General features: G+C 41.0%; 1 protein-coding gene across 5 annotated transcripts in view; it reads left to right on the top strand.

Moving 5' to 3' along the window:
• The first annotated feature begins 3,016 nt into the window (after positions 1 to 3,016).
• Positions 3,017 to 17,423, top strand: part of LOC138625834 (target of Nesh-SH3) — a 29,270-nt gene continuing 14,863 nt past the window's right edge. For 3 of the 5 annotated variants that reach the window (XM_069707046.1, XM_069707047.1, XM_069707048.1), the window contains exons 1-9: positions 3,017 to 3,313; positions 11,009 to 11,188; positions 11,353 to 11,421; positions 11,522 to 11,654; positions 13,426 to 13,616; positions 14,403 to 14,446; positions 15,225 to 15,273; positions 16,527 to 16,592; positions 16,753 to 16,830. In XM_069707046.1, the coding sequence (XP_069563147.1) occupies positions 3,205 to 3,313; positions 11,009 to 11,188; positions 11,353 to 11,421; positions 11,522 to 11,654; positions 13,426 to 13,616; positions 14,403 to 14,446; positions 15,225 to 15,273; positions 16,527 to 16,592; positions 16,753 to 16,830 (919 nt within the window). In that variant the 5' untranslated portion in view covers positions 3,017 to 3,204. The remainder of the gene's footprint in view (positions 3,314 to 11,008; positions 11,189 to 11,352; positions 11,422 to 11,521; positions 11,655 to 13,425; positions 13,617 to 14,402; positions 14,447 to 15,224; positions 15,274 to 16,526; positions 16,593 to 16,752; positions 16,831 to 17,423) is intronic. The other 2 variants (XM_069707049.1, XM_069707050.1) reach the window with 1 other exon arrangement.

Here is a 17,423-nt window from a genome sequence, read left to right on the forward strand (position 1 = left end):
CCCTCGCCTCTCCCTCCCCCTCCAAGTGTTGAGGCAAATCTTTAATGACCAGTAAACTTGCAAAGAATGCGAAAAGCCCTCTCTGTAGCCACTATTAGGTTTTGTCCATGCTCTAGAAACATGACAGAGAAACATGACATGCTTCGTATGTAGATATGAATGGCTCATTCTAAAATACTCAATTTCTGCCAATACAAGGGGTGGAAAAAAAAATTCATGCTACTGTTGCACACGAACATTGTGTATCACAGTGACGTACATAGAGTTATGGGAAGCTACAATCTTTGTGAGAAAGTGTTCCAAGTTACGTCACTTGATCAACGTCAGTGCCTGAGTTACACATGTTTTGTGAGCTGTGCTGCTGGAACTTGAGCAAAGGGTGTACATCAGAGTTTGTGTCAAACTTTAAGGCAACAGAAAGAAGTAGCAGAGAACTTAATCTAGTGAGTAGGGAAAGGGTAGGGAGCAATGCTTTTGTTGAGAATTGCGAATGTTTTCCCTCAGAGGCCTCAGAACATCACAGTAGAACTCGGTGTTGACAGTCTGACCCTGGGGGACAAATTCACAGTTCACAACTCCATGAAAATCAAAAGGAAACCCATCGGGCTCCTGACCTGACGCGCCTTCTTCAGTCTTGGATAGTGACATTCTACACCTCGGAAACGCGAATGTCAATTAAAATCGCCTCTTCATGCTCATTACTTCATTGTCCCAGGCTTTCTGAAGCATGTCGAGGGTCCCAGTTACCAATTTCCCAAGTTTGGCTCAAAATTTCAGACATCTGCACCAGTTCTCAAAAAACGTGTGAAACTCAGATGCTGATTTTCATCAAGTGACTTAACTTAGAATACTTACTCACGAGGATTACAGCTTCTTCTTGCTCCGTGCACGTCACAGTGATGCCCTCCGTTCCTGTGCAACAGGAGCAGTCTTGGATCTTTTGATCCACTCATAGATTCCCGCAAAACCTACACACTGCACCGTTAATGTGTAAGGCATTGGGTACTTCTTCCCCCACCAGAAAAGAACAAGATAATGGTTCATTAATGTGGTTGTCTTTATCTTCCCCCTCATTCCTGTGTAATTGTGCCTTCACAAACTAACAAATCCCATCAGCAAAGCAAGTGAAGTCAAAGTGGTCGCATACTAAACTTTTTTTTTTTTTATCATTTCCATTGTGTGCAGTCTATGATTCATCTCTGTTTAATGGGATCTGGCAAGATGAAGGTTGGTGTTCCACTGAAACAGTCTGCCCAGGGGCTTCCTCTGGAGACACACCTCCTTTGGCGAGCGACATCATTTCCTGTCTCGTGTGATGACATGTGGGATACAGTCAACGGCATCAGCGGGTGGAGATGTTAAAATACACACTCGCATGCATGCATGCACGTGCAGGCAGACGTATGAGCCTTGCACAAACACACACACTTTGTGTCCTTGAGGCCCAGTTCTGGCTGAAAGTCTTGGCTGACCAGGATCAAAACTGACGTCAGGAAACACGCACACGCATTTGCACACAAACAGATACAGAAGCCAAAGTCAATATTCTAAACAGAGAAATACTGAATATTTTTTACTTCAAAGAAAGCAACGCAGTCCTCGTATTAGTAATGCACTAGAAAGTCATGTGGATGTGCGACACATGGTTTCAAAAGACACTTTTTGTGTCAGCTGATCTGAACTGCACGTGATGCTAATGTGTTTTTTCGACACTGGCAAAGAATATATTTATATATAGGATGATGAGTTCCATTTTTTCCATGTAATATAAAGACAGCAGTACTCTGTACACTCATGACTGTTTGGATGCAAATCCCTTTATGACTGGTTTAATAACCCTTCAAATTGTACAGACTGAAGAGTGTGTCTGTTTGTAAACGACATTGTGGGGACTCATATTGTATATAGAGGCACATTCCCGCTGTGGAGACCTGCTGCTGTTCTGTGACCAAAAAGCTGTTAATCCTGACTTTTGACAATTTATTTCAGGGTTTGGACTCTGTTTGAAATTAAGATCATGTTGAAGCTGAGGTTTTTTTAATGGGTTCTTGTAAATGATGTGGTCAGTGACGAGTCTTCACCTGCAAGATGTCGCTGTTTGATCGTGTTAGAAGAAGATATGAGTGGTTAAAGGATTGTTTCTGGTCATTTAAATGTGTCCCCATCATGTCCACTGAGGTACCTGATGGATTGATTTTCTCAATATAATATTTCGATGACACTTCTATTTCTTAATGGAACTTTATTCAAAAGACTTACCTTTATTCTTGTTTATGTCATATCCTTTTCTTTTTTTTAATTTTTTTTTTTATTTATCATGTTCAGGATATGATATTGAGGTGACCGTCAGTTCAGAAAACAACAAAAGGGTTAAAGTGTCTGGATGAGAATGTCATACGTCTGATGTTCATGCAGGAGACAAGCGTTTATTTCACATTTTTAATTGTTCTCACCATGTCCTCAAATATTGGAGTTGCCTAACCATAGTTTAATGGTAAATTTAATTTAAAATATTGCCATTTTGTCTGTTGACAGGGTTGGTGTACCAGTGATTAGAAATCTGCAAAATAGTAGATTCATGACTATGAATAACCAGATTTCTCAACTTCCATGTGCATGTCATTTGCAGAATATGAAAAGTGGGACTTTAGAGAGAAGCATTTAAACATATTTAGTGTAGAAGAAACAAAGTAAAGGATAAGGGGAAGGAGAGAAAAGAAGGACAATGGAAAGTGTCAAAAAGCCTTTCTAGATTCATAGCAGGATTGGTGGGACACACCATATTGAGCAGAAAAAATAAACAGAAAAAAGAGACTGAGGAAGGCGGGAAGATTGGAGAAAACTTCTACTTTTCCAGAGAAAGAGAGTGTGAGATGGAGAAAGTAAGTGAGGAAAAAAAAGGAGCGATGGGGGAGGGGGAGGAGAGTGGGTGTGTCTTACTCTGTTTGTCCCCTCCCTCTATTGTAGAGGTATAGATGGTGCAGGAGCAGCCGGCTGCATCCAGAAGTCCAGTCCAGTGAGCTGCACTAGTCCTGAGAGCCACCAGAACATCCAGCCGGACTCCTGCAGCTGCAGAACACATTTCACCCAACTTACCAGAGAGTTACTCAGCGTTTATTTCTGTGAGTCCTGTTGTGAGACCTCCGAGCTCGTTCAGATCACGCAGCTCGTCACACCTGAGTCTCAGGGCTGACCCCAGCAGAGATGAGGATGAGGATGCAGCAGCACTCGCACAGCTTTCTAGTCCCTCTCCTCATGGTCTTCATCGCTGGGATAGTTCTGTCTGGTCCCTCCACTTCCCACCGGAGCAGAGGTAGGTCATATCTGCATTTATGTTACTGTTTTCTACTGACACATCCACATCAGGTGACACTGTTGATGAAATGTGATGTATTTATTGCATGCATCAGTGCTGGGTGAGGTCTGCTAGGTTTCCCACCACAGACTACGATCCATGCAGGTGAACATGAGTGTAACTGCCTCTCTGTCTGAGTGCTGACAGACTGATTACTTCTCCATGGTCTTTCTGTGCTTTCTGCCAAGTGCATGCTGGGATAGGCTTGGAAACACAATATGTCATAGTAAGATGAATATTAGTTTCAAGGATGAATGACAGGAGTGACAACTTTGTAGGGATACTGGGACAACCATTTACTGCAAAGATGTTGAGTGATGAAAGTCGTTTAAAAGCCTGATTTCTAACATCATAAACCTCTTTGCAGCTTCAGAAATATGCATGAAATATGCAGATAAAGGCAGCAGATTTTGAACTCAGTTTTCCAGTTGATACTGTTATCTGCTGTCATACTGTTACTACCAGATGCAACGCTGAATACCACATTTGGCTTTAATGCAGTTCTACCCTGTGTTTCCTGTCCAGAAGACAAAGCCAGCTCTGCACTTTTGCTGTGGTAACAAGTCTGCAAGTACAGTGAGACCGAGGGCTAGAGTATTGTTGAGTAGAGTCAATTCCAAATGCTGACTTTATTTTGGATCTTTTGGGTCTTTTGTTTTTAAAATAAGTAGTTAGTAATGAATAGTAATTAGCTGAATAGTAAATATTTAATCTATGTGGTAAAATGCTAGAAAGTAGTTGTTTTACAAAGTAGTGGCAGATTAGTTGTGCCTGCACTGAGTGAAATACCAGCTGTTTGTTGGCCGTCCTGCAAACAATGAATTAGATAAGGGATTTGAAAGGATCCACATTTAACAAGTGAATTTGACACCATCTTCTAATTCTGTTAAATGCTGCGCAACTTCAATTCTGAAGTGGAAAGTTTAGCCTTCCTTTTTCGGGTCACCTGTCAGGCTTTTAAATTGCCGTGATTAGAAACTGTGCGAGTGCACTGTTTTTAAGATGCCTGCGGTTTATCCACATTTCCCTGAAATGATGTGAGCAGTCACAGGGAAATAGGTCAGTTACCGCTCACAGGTTTTAATGAAAGTGTTTCCAGGTAGGGGGTCAAGGGTTAGACGTGGAGACAGCCCTGATGGGCTGACTTTCTGGGAACGGTGCCCGCCAAGCAGACGTTCTGAAGTGTTAAAAAGTGGCCTTATTACTTTCAAACATCTCCTCAGGCAAAAGAATGTTGTATTGTTTCATTTCTTTCAAACATCTTACAGCTCTCATTAATCAATTGTAATCAAACCAACCCGAATGGAAAATTGAACTCAGATTTACACTTCAGTAAAAGCTACATTTCTCCAAAATGCAAAAAAAAAATAAAAAAAATATGAAGATTATTGCAACAGTGCATTTACATTAACATGTGCAAAAAAAACAACAATCCAGGTCCCTATTTGGAGGGTTTTATCAATAGTTTGAGGATAACCGGTCTCGGAGGTGTCAAACCCATGTCCCCACTTGCATTGTTTACTTTTGCCAGATGCCACAAACAAATCATAAACCAACCACATTTTCTTTAACAAGCAGAAGATGGCGTATTGAGCCTCCACTCTTTGATTAAGAGTCTCGCAACATTCTTGGAAAACTGCAAATTTTCCACAAACGTTTTCCATATTGTCTCATTATCCAAATGTTTTTTCAGTTTGTGCAAACACACACACACACACACACACACACACACACACACACACACACACACACACACACACACACACACACACACACACACACACACACACACACACACACACACACACACACACACACACACACACACACACACACTGTAGCCTGCTTTCCATCTCTGACTTTGTGCTTTGCAGCCATGCTCTATTTTGTGAGTTAAACTTGCATGCCCTGTTGCAGACTTTGATGGTAGTAAACATGATTAGAGGTGAGCAGACTGGAGTCGGTGTAAAGAGGTGAGCGCAGTGGAAATGGCTGCTTCCAGTGTGTAACCTGAATGGCGGAGGCTGGCTCGCGGACAAATCCCAGTGTGCAGCTTTGGCAGCCAGATGAAAGGAGCGGTGTGTTTTTACATTGGGAAGAGTGTTAAATGTCTGTACTTCTGTTCTTTTTGGATCAAGAATTAAACATGTTATACTGGAAAGTGTGTTTGTGTTCTTGTCTGATAGATATTCTTGTATAACACTCGGGTGTCAATGTACTCTGAGATCATCTGTACTTTCCAAGGCTTTTAATTTCCATTTATGTGTTTGTGCTCTTGAACAGCTTTTCCATCTGTATTGGAATGAGTTGAAGCTTTTGGAATATGATAAATTATTTACCTTGAACCCACTTGAGGACAACATATGGCCAGAGCAAACATAGCCTCACGTCACGTACAGATTGATGAGTGGGAAATAATGGCAGGAGAAGGGAAAGTAAAGGAGATTAGAAGACATGACAGATAAATGAATTCAGAGCACTTTAGGAAGGTAAAAGAGGATCCAGTTGATGGAAAGATGTTTGGTGACACATATAGGACAGCAGAGATGGAGTGAAGGAGGTGAAGGACGGAATGGAGCAGTGCCACAGGGAAAAGGGAAAACAGCTGTTGCGGAGTCGAATCTGACAGGATGGATATATGGTGTGAGAGCAGAGAGACCTGCATGGAAGCAGCTAAGGCTGTGGCAAGATGTGGGAGTACAATCCCAGGCACAGCTCTCTGCTGCTGTGCTGCAGGGTGAGGCTTCCTGCAAATCCCAAGGGATGTGATTGTTCCAGAGGAGGGTGGGATCAAAGAGGCTCCTGCTGGGTTACGGTAGATATTCACCGGGCTGAGTTGCACTGGTTATTCCCATTAGAGCTAATATAGGTCAGTTCAACTGTCGTTTGCCCAGCAGCTAAATTATCTCAAACCTTCGCTGCTCTGGCTCATGCGGGGCTCTGAGAGATTTTCACACTTCATTGCCTTAAATGAAGGTGACTGTTATACCAAGCGCCATACATCATCTGTCTTTGTCTCCACGGTGACGGAGACCAAGGCTCCTCTCTACCTCCTCTGTGCTTCCAGGACGGAAACCCCAGAGGCCAAAATACTGTATACCAGCGACTCAGGACACCTACAGCAGGATATTGTGTTTGTGTGACAAGAGGGGTGTCGCCTATATACAGATGTGTCAAACTGGGGGTAGCAGAGCGATATAACAGCCTTGTTTGGTCAGGGGGGTTACAGTTGTGATGTTTTGCTGCTTTGACTCAAGACAAACTCACATGACTTTATTATTCTGTGTCACTTCCATCCTCCAAAACTACCACATTAAAGAAGGGAAAAGTTATTTTCCATTACATATTTTAAAAACAAAACAAGCCTTGTCGCCCTGCTTCAATTTTTTTCTTTTGCTTTGGGTATTTATAGTTCTTTCGTTTACACATCAGCATGAGTGGAAAAGTCCTGTGATGATCTCAGTGCATTTTCTGCAATGCATCTGAACCTGGAGGGGGGAAAGAGGTGGTGAAGAGGTGATAGAAATCTGTGGATTGATCGTGTCAGATAGTAAAATCTGGAAGTGACAAAGCCAAAACTGCACATATTGCACAGATGTTTTAACATCTATTTTTTAACACATTTTTAACAAAATATCATGCTGCACTGCAGTTGAAAGTAAGAAGAGCTTGTTACTCTGACAACCTCACTAACCCACCGATCATCCATCGTGGCTGATGATCCAGGATAGCCGCTCTCCAGAGACGAGATCGAGTTTCCTGTTGAGGGTGTTTCTCTCTTTCTTTCCAGCGGGATTACATTCTTTAAGTATTAGTCCAAATCAAGATGACTACAGTGGTGAAATGTTTATTTAATGATGTGGCATTGTTTATTGAATAATCTGACAAGTTTACTGGCTGACTCCCAGTGTTACAATTGATTTACTTGGACAGAATTCAATGGTGAATTGGCTGTGTTCTTGGGGTGCACAGGGCGATTAACTGCTGCTGTCATGATGTTTTTATTTGAAGGGATCAGTCTTTACTACAGCATACTGTACACAGGACATTATATCTACACGTGTGGGAATCTGTCACCAACTTCTGGCACCATACAGATGAAATGTATTTAAATAGAGATTTATTATATCATGGCATGTAACATTTTTTTTTCCTATTGAACTATTGCTTGCTGCTCCAGATGTTTCCCTATGATAGACTGGTTATTAACATGAATTGATTATAAGGTAATGGGCTTCTCGGGAGACATGTGAAAGCCCCCCCACAGGTCGAATCAAACCCAAAATGATTACAAAGAGGGTTACAGAGTGGTCGGTCTAACTCTCTATGTTATTTTGTGGTCGATTAGCATGTTTCTTTATGTGTCTTCATGGTTGTTTTATGTCTCCTTGTGTGTGCTTTTACCCTTTGATCTATTTTCCAATAAGAACTGCTCTGTTTCTGCATGGTTGGCCTGTACAGTAATCCACCCATGATTGTTACAGGTAAGATTGTGGCTTTAATTATACTTAAGTTGCATGTGTTTTGGTGAGGTTTTAAATCTTCATAGATCTCACATGCTTGACGGGGCCAGACACCAACTGAGCTGCCTTCAGGAAGACTTTGAATAATCATTATTTCACTCATTTCAATACACACAGCAATAATGGTGCAGTTCAGCAGGTTTTTTCTCGCTTAATATCAATAGTTTGCCTTTGCACTGTAGTTGATTGATTATCGGGACTCTGTCTGGAATCGTTCCCAAAGCTTTATTCATTTTACACTGGAAATACAGATAAGCCTTAACAGTCCCCAAGTGTTGCGGGCCAAATGGCCGGGCTTTGGACGGGTTATTGTGGGGCAGAGCCAGCATTTGCTTGTACTGGAGTTTGAAACGTGTTGCCAGAAGTTTCCTAATGTTTCATGTGCTCCGAGCCCCTCTCCCTCGGAGCCAATCTCACTTGTTGCTTTATCGGAAATACTGATGGAAGAATCAAAACAAATGCAGTTTTGATGGGAAACACATAGCTGGAAAAGCATGAGGGTATTTTTCAAATCCAGGGCTTCCCCCTCTGTCACTGTCAGTGTCTGTTTTGGCATCCAGCAGCTTCTGGCAGTGGTCCTCCCACAAAGTTCCACTATTTCATTTAGTGCTGAGATATGAGCCAAGGACATGTGCTGTGGAGAGCATAATACAAGTCGTAATCCAGGCAGAAACTCCAGTGTTTTAAGCCTTGTAGACTATGAGGGGTGGAAGTTTAAGCCCCTGGAGATTTATTGCTGATTTCCACTGCAAAATAAGTGACAGAAACAGAGATGAAAATATAATTGACTTCAGGAATTTGGTTCTAATTTGAACTGGATTTCCCAAGGGCATGAATCACTGAATTAATACACACTTAATATGATAAAAACAGAATCACAATCTAAAAACCAGACTCAGGAACCTGAAAATCTTTCTATCCCTACTGCTCTCCATTTATCATCCAAGTCTGCAGTGGTGGGGCTATTGTCTTACATATGCACCAGCCAGCTATCAGTGTAAGTCACAGTCCTGGTCCAGCAACACATCTCAGCTCTCTGATGTTTATTAGCATGCCAATTATAGACTAAATCAATTGTTAGCATACAGTTATTGGCTGGTGTCACAGTCCAAATGGCAGAGCTAATAAACAAAACAAAACCATTTTTCTACATTTTGGGCTTCCATAGACTGAGAGTTGCTCATCAATTCCTGATCATGCAGACTGTCTTCAAGCATTTATGCATATTAGCAGTTTGTTGGCTTTAAAACATCCACCTGCCACCCCTCCTCTGGCGGTGATGGGCAGCTGAAATCCACCACAGTCTAAAAATGCTCTAAAGTTGACCTATTTTAGTTTTTTGGGACAAAAGCATTGAAATTTTGTTTCTCTGTGGTATTTTCATCAGATGTTTTAACACCAGCTGCAAGTGTCTCTCAATAATACACATTCCTTATGGAACCTTCCCGGTTGGTCCATTTTGAACACAGATCCATTTTTCCACTCTCATTGGCTTGAGTGTTGCCGTTGCTGAGGCCACAGTGAAATCAGCAAACCCTTCAAAAACACCAATAAATCAATTCAACTCTGTAAACTTTAACAAACAAAACAATATATGCTCTGTTAGAAACGTATAAACAACATGCACCCATTGCACTGGACATAAATAATGTTTCTTTTACTACTTCATTTATTGTTTTGTTTTATTGGTACATATTTTTGTACGTTCTGTGAAAAGGGAATGATTTTCCTGCCACTTCCAGCAGGTATTATATTTACGATCAGCAGCAGAGTTATACATGTACACATCATGATATTAAAGAAACCAACCACAATATTAAAGACCTCAAAAACCTATTAATTCAAATTAGTTTTCGAAAACTATTATTCTTTTTCTTATTTTTTTATTGGTACATGAGCTTTGTTTTAATCAGCAGCGTCACCAGTATGAACTGTAGACACAGCTCTGGTTATCGTTTGTTCCAGGCACCTCCAAGTTGGTTGATTACAGAAAAACATGACACATTTTGTTTAATATGTATTCCTTTCTGTTTTTGCCTTGTATTTTGCCAAATGGCTCTCTGACCAAGACCTTAAGACCAAGTCAAGTTTGTGAGGTCAACCTTAACATGAAAAACAAGCTAATTTTAAAACCTTCTTGATTTTGGTTTATTGCGATCCACCCTTTGGTGCCTGTCCTCATCTGACATCTGTCCCCAGGCGCTGCTGATTAGGACTGTAATCTGTAAAGGTCACGGCAGAAAAGGTGTTTGTGAGAGAGGAAATATCTTGTGTGTTCATGGATTATCTCATTTTCTGGTTGCATCAACACAAGCGTCACGCTGCCTTACTGACTTCATGTTTTAATAACAAGTGTTCACAGCTTTTGGTTTTTACAGTGTCTCTTTCAAAAGCCACTTCTGAGCACGGACACATACTGCATCCTGCATCCGCTTACACATCACAGAAGCTGGAGTTTCGGTTTATGATGCCTGTAACAGGCACATCCTTAAAGTTTGTATTCTCTATAAAAGTAATGTTCTTATCAAGTTATAAAGCACACAAAAGGTGTTATTAGATACTTCTTCTTGTGCCCACTTAATAAAATTAAGCCCACTACTGTCTTCCTTACTGGCAGAACTCAAATCAGCAGCAAATCTGCTTTGACTGCATGTCAAAGCATGTTGAGTGAGTGTGAGATGATGAAGAGCAGAAGTACTGAATCTTGGAAGGTGAAAGCTATTGAAATTAAGGCATTTATATAACTCAAAATGTTTCTCACAAGCCTTTTAGTCTTTTGTTTTTGTTAAAAAAAAAAAAAAAATTGAGACAGAGGTTTGTTTGATAGCTGTGTCTTTTAATTTGTTTATCCTAAATTTTTGTCATATTTTGTATTTTTGGCATTTTCTACGCATATTGTCTTAGAAACTACAATAATAAACTGCATTCCCAATATCTACTCGCATGAAAAAACACGTCTTGATGTGCCAAAGATGTCATTAGAATCTCTGAGGCTGCTTTTGTCATAAAAATAGCTAATGACTAAAAGCTTGGTTTGTTTTTTAAATGTCTAGAATCTATTGATCCTCTTTCTTCTACATGTTTATGTAATTCCTAAATTAGTCACTGGTGTCCTCTCTTGTCTTCTCAGTGAGGCGTCAGAACATGAAAGTCCGCATCAATGCCACAGGAGACACCATCGTGATGAAGTTTTTGCGCCCCAACGCTGAAACCAAGCTCGAGGGCTACATCCTGGGCTACGGCAGCAGCATGTTCTCCAAACAGTTCATTCAGCTGCCAGAGAACGGACAGCCGTATGAGACTGAGTTTGGTAAGAAAGGCTGGTGATGTTCCATGTAGGGTCAAAGACCAGGCTCATATAATGTGTATGTGAATTGTATTGTGACCATTTTAGTCTTGCTAAAGAGATGAGTGTGTCTGTAGAGGCTCATGGGTCATAAAGGCCTAATCTCCAGTTTGTGCTTCATTTTTTAGATGCTGAGCCCAAGTACCTGATAGCTGTCCAGCCGATCCCAACCAATGAGTTGAAAAAGCACTGCACAGGTATGTTTGTTTAAAGGAAAAGTCATCAGTAATCATAGTAAAAGGGGCTTTCAGACATGAAAGATGAGCTATTAAACTAAGTTGTTCATTTTTTTCTCAGGTAAAGTGGAGCTGGAGAAGCCACTACACTTGGTCATTGGTTCAGTGACCCCCACCTCAGTTCTCCTGTCCTGGGGAACGCTGCTGAGAACCCCTTATGAAGGCAACATCATGAATGACTGTTTAGAGGATGGGTGAGCTTACACACTAACACACAGGCCTACACATTCATCCCAGTCAAAGACTTGATTGTCGTGGCACAGAACGTTTTTTAAATTTTTTTTTTATTTAAGTGTCACTCTTTGGAACCTCTGAAAGAGAAAATATTTGTGGATTTTGGAAGTCTTATTCTTGGCCCTAATTCTATTTGGAGGATGTTTGTGCTCCAAGGTTTGAAACTACAGTTCTCTCAGTGCCTTGGATGATGTAAACAGGAAATATGACGTTAATATATCAAGTCTTCTACTTTCCTGTGAGTAAGTCTACGTTTGAAATATTTTGGCAAATTGGCACCAGTAAAAATTTGCCAAATTAGCTATCAGCAGTTGTTTTTAGCAGCATACTGACAAGCATCATAAGGTTACTTTGACAAGATCTGAAGTTAAAAGCAGTTTAAAGCGAATTTGTGGATGTTTATTTGTGGTGGACATATGGAGATATCCATCCTCAGTAAGTATAACTTGCACTGATTTTGATGCAAATTGCAGCAATCTGGGTCTAAAAGTATCGTATTTACCTCCATGGACTGTGTGCTGCTACTACCGCTGACCTTCTGTTAACAAGCAGGACAAACTACAGGGTCTGACTTCCTGTTATTCTCAGGCATCTACCTGTTTTTTTTTTTACCTCAAGCAGTATCTTTACCTCGCCCCCTCTGTCCCTTTGTGCATCCTCCTCTCACTTTCTTGGGTGGATGTGTGGGTTCTAATCTGACAACCTCTGCCACAGAGCAGAGACACAGTAATGCATGTGCCAGCCTGAAGCTTGAAGATTTCTTTGTCAGCCTTTTGATTTCTTGTGCCCTAGTTGTACTGTATTTGTGGTAAGCGTAGAACCAGATGGTGGAATAACTCAGAAACTCTGGTATAAGTGCATAAACAGCAAATGACTCCCTGAAGCCTCTCAGGTTACGTAGCTGTGAATCCAGGACAGCTTGTGCACACAGGTGTTTAGGAGAGGAGTCAACCGACACAACATACGTGACACCAATTTAATTTAAAGAGAAATGACTTTCTACTAGTTTTATGTGTATTGTAAATGAATGGTGAAAGCATGTATTCATTTGTCCCTTGATGGAAAGAAGAGCAGAGTTCAGCCACGGCATCGAATCACTGTATCCTGACTTTGCTCTTCTTATGATGGCATCAATATACAGCATTAAACTCAACTGGAAGGCTTGTCATTTGAGACACTTCTGCAGTCAGTGTTTAATTTTTTCTCCAAAAGAACAAAAACTGAGATCGAATCCTGCCACCATTAAACAAATTTGGTCTGTTCTTTTAACTCTGTCTTTTTAAATAATTGTGCCAAGTGCCTCCATGTAGCCAAACTAACAATTACATTTTATAGAAAAGAGTGCTCACACACTCACAACAAACAAAACAGCAGAAGCTGTTCTTCACATACAAAAATAATCAATTTATTCCATGTGCAAAAGGTTGCTTGTTACTTTTTCAATGACATTGAATTTTTATTACATTGTCAACATTGTTGGCTATGCAATACGGAATGAGACAAAACAGCATTGTTTTATGGTGATATTTAAAAGGGAATTTCCCAAAAATGTCTGTGAACTGCCTCTGAGTCAGAACTCTTGTCCTCATGGATCCCTGACAAACATGAAGTCAGTAACAGCAGATCCAGATGCTTTTTATTTCTTCTACTGCTAGTTGTCCTTTCACATAGGCATCCTAATAGGCACAGAGTTCACTGTTTCCCCACTGTTCTGCTCTGTCTTGGGCCCAGACATTACACGGTGCGTTACCGGGAGAAGAACAGGAAGTGGAACTACCAGACCTGCCCGACAAGTGACACAGTCATAGACAATCTGAAGCCAAACACAGTCTATGAGTTTGGTGTCCAGCCGAACTCGAAGGATGGCACAGGGGTGTGGAGCAAGCCGGTCGTTCACAACATCAGCACTGCAGGCGTAGAGGGTAAGTTTGATTTATTTCTATGGCTGCTGTGAGTGGGGAGGAGTGCAGTAACACATGGTATACAAACTGGTATCTCCGAGTTAAGACCATTCGGACCTGGAAAGTAATTTGTGCAAAACCATTGGTCAGTGGATGTTAGAATTTATGAAGTGTCCTGACGTATTCTTTATGCATATGGTACTGTATGGCACTCCTGGGAAATGTAGAGTAGGTGGGTTTTAGGACTTCCTGTGGTGCTTCTGTTCTTCAGATTTAATCAGAGTCAATTTATTTGATTTGGTGTTTCATCAATTCACCCTCTAAATGAAAGCACAGGTTTACGATTAATGGGAGAAAAGGCCAGAAATCCTGCTGCTTGCTGAACTTCAGTACAAACTCTGAAGGGCAAGATTCCTGGTTGTCTGTGGATGCAAATATTTTGACTGATTTATGACATTTTATTAGGAAAACCCAATGCTTAGTTCAAAAGTCACTTCATGTTGTTGGGATTTTTTTCCAGTCTGTCAGTCTGTAAACAACATATGTAAATTAGAGGGAAATGCTGACTGTTTACCAATAACATAGGAGTGACCATGGTGATATTATGTGCATATGCAGTATCATATAAACCCTTAAAATACTAAGAAGTGTTACTGAATCAAAACCATCTTGGTTCACTTGTTTTAAGGCATTACTGAGAAGCCCTTGTTCAGTCGTCTAAGATTTAAAATGTGGTTTCATTTAATTCCTCCGCTTTCTGCTCGTTCCACTGAAGTAACTTTTCTGATTGTTCTCTTGTGTTTTTAGAGAAGGCCATCAGGAAAATTTTTAAACGTCCCATCAACCCTGTGGTATGTAATGGATACACTTAATTTCTTATCAAAACTAGAGCAAAGATGTTTTTGTTACATTCTCCTTTTATTATATCAATATGTGGATTCAGCTGCCAATAAATGTAGAATAGGCTTCATCAGAGGATTGTTGTAAACAACTGAGTGTGGTGAGACTGCTCAGGTACTCCTCCTCTTAAAAAAAAAGAAAAAAAAGAAATTGGGAACAGGGTGTCTATTTGGAACGGACAATCTGCTTTAGAGTCCTTGTTGTACACTTTAGTGAGCTTATGCTATTCTCAGGGTTGTTTGCCTCATTAATTTTCCATCCAACTGCTGAATGGAAACGGCGTCAGCGCAGCCAGGACGGGCCAAGCCAAAGAGAGCAGTCTGTAGCTAGCGACAGTGGAATAAACTAGAGGAAAAAGAGGGGAGATGGCTTGGAGGGACAAGGGAGGAGGGGTAACAGTGCTGAAATGAGTTGAGAGATGAAAGGTGGCCCTGATTTTCTGACAGTGCTGTGTCACGTGCTCCTATAACCCAACTCATAAAACATCACAGCTGTTGAGATTTAGCTGCAAGATTTGCCCTTCCACAGGGAAACTTTGAATAACAAGCCTCTCACCAGGGACTTTACCAATTTGACTTGGAGCACGGAGCCTATGAGTTATGCAACACAAAGAAAGAGGCTGAGGAAGAGATGGCAGCGAGGGCAGAAGCTGATACTTTGGCCTGCTGTGAACATAACAGAGACGAATGACCACTTCTTCCTCTTGTCTTTTTGTCTTTCATCCATCAGAAACCCTTAACGCCAGGTCCCCACTCTTTCCCCTTTCCTCCTCACCACGGTAAGCCAATAGACGCACTGCTTTTGGGGAACTGGCTCCTATTTGATACAGAAGCAAAGTTTTTATAATTCACCACAATTTATCGCTGCTCAGAAATGTCTGTTTCAGTCCATCTCACAGTGCTCTAAGACTCAGCACTGGGAGAATTTTAACCAGAGATCTGGAGCCGTATTCACAAACATTCTTAGAATCCACTGAGAGCTCCTAATGTAGGTGAAAACATTTCAAGCAAATAGTCTCAACATCTCAGAATAACTCTGAGCAAGGAAAGGACAGAGAAACCCTTATCTTAGTGAGCTCTGGTTGACCCCGTTGCTCGGTCTGATGCGTCCTTTTAAAAGTTGTGATTGGCTGATCAAAAAATGCACACCTTGTGAGAAAGGGCACAGAATTGACAGTAACATCCAGTAGAAATGAAATTAAGTGCATACCAATTTGAGGCTGTGAAAGCGCTGTTGTTGTTTGTGTGGTCACTGGTGATGAATGTTGCAACAGACAGGAGTCATCATTGTCAAATTTTTTCAGTTGCCAATATCTCAGTGCTGCAATCGCTTCCATTTCTGGCGTTATTGCGTTGAATGGGAGATATGAGTGCCTCTCTGATGAGATCGACAACAAACATCATCCCTGCATGATGTAATTTGTAACGTTTCATTTAGCATTGGAATAATATTTCTCCTATCCCGTGTCAGTTCTGCAATTTTGTCCACTGCTGCCTCTTAAATGTCCTCCTCCCTGCTCCTAACAGTTTTTCACCTCTGCGGCTTTCTTTGGGACTGAGATGTTTTGTGAATAACTAAGTTATTCTCTTGTAACTTTTTACAAGGATCTACTCCTAACTTTAAGGGGAAATTCTGTCACAATTGTAAGAATTTTCTTTTTTTGTCACTGGGGAATCTTTATGAATACGTCCCCAGATTCATCTCATTGCAGACAAATGCAATTTCTTTAAATCCCACTTTTTGTTTTTCTGCTTTATTGATGAAACCTGATTCAGTGAAGCTGTTTTTAAACTGTGTCGTGATGATGAAACTAATACATGCAACAAAGCAGGGATTTGTTCCAAATAACAAAGCTTTAGTTTTTTCCAAGTAGTTTTTCATCAAATGAAATCTGTGCCAAGTTGGTTGAGTGGGTGAACTCCTCTCCTTAACACCCGTGTACAAGCTGTCCTGAATCCAAAACTTAATTTTTTTTCAGAATATGTAATAGTTTTGACTCTTTGACTTTAATCTCTCCTTTGTCCTTGTCAGTTCTTCATAACAGGACCCGGGGCAGACAGCCCCTTCCCCGGAACATAGCCCCACAGACAACTCTTGGTAATGACTTTTTTGCTGACCTAAACCTGAGTTCAGAGGTCAGAAAAAACTCTGGACCTTATGTCTGACCATTTTAACTGACTTCTCTATCACTGTCCTGCAGGAAATCTTAACTCTTTGTTACTCTCCCAGGTCTACTAACATACACTATATTTCTCAGCTCCAACCACAACCACTAGACAGGAATCTCTGTCGACCCCCGGACCCACACTGCCTGTTGTCAACAAACAGCAAATCGGTAAACAGCGAATCATGGTTCTTTTTGAAAACGCTTAATATGGCTCTTATTTCGGCTGTGTGCAATGACAGACTTGGCGGACTGTAATTGAGAGGCTGTCAGTGCTGTACAGTGTCCTTTTTTAATAGCTGCATGAGCAAGAGTAGCATGGACAGAGCGAGTTCAGTAGCTAGATGCTCCCCATGGAACCCAGCTGATGGTGCAAGCTGTTTGGGTTGTAAGGTGGGTAACGTAGGTGCCCATAGCTGCATGGCAATTTAGCAAAGCAATCAAAGTTTGGAGAAATTCTTGATAATGATCTGAAAGGTCTGTTTTGTATTTCAGTTATTTTTGCAGCGAGTGATTTCCAAGATATTATCTACAATTTTATCACAGTTATGACTTGAATAAAAAAATCTGTTTGACAAGCCCTCAAGCCAAAAGAACGAAAGAGAATCGTTCATAGTCCTTAAGAAAGCATTGACCTTCAGTGAGCCCCAAGAACATCATTTGGTGTTGCTCAGTCAAACAATGCATTTCAGTCATATCTGAAATCATATCTCTCCAGTCATGTCTCAAATATACCCCTGGATTTCATGATTTTCCTGCATCTG

Source organism: Brachyistius frenatus, unplaced genomic scaffold (assembly GCF_029030835.1).
Source record: "Brachyistius frenatus isolate BFR_SWC_R1_liver_20210118 unplaced genomic scaffold, ASM2903083v1 Contig_66, whole genome shotgun sequence".
NCBI classification, from domain to species: domain Eukaryota; kingdom Metazoa; phylum Chordata; class Actinopteri; family Embiotocidae; genus Brachyistius; species Brachyistius frenatus.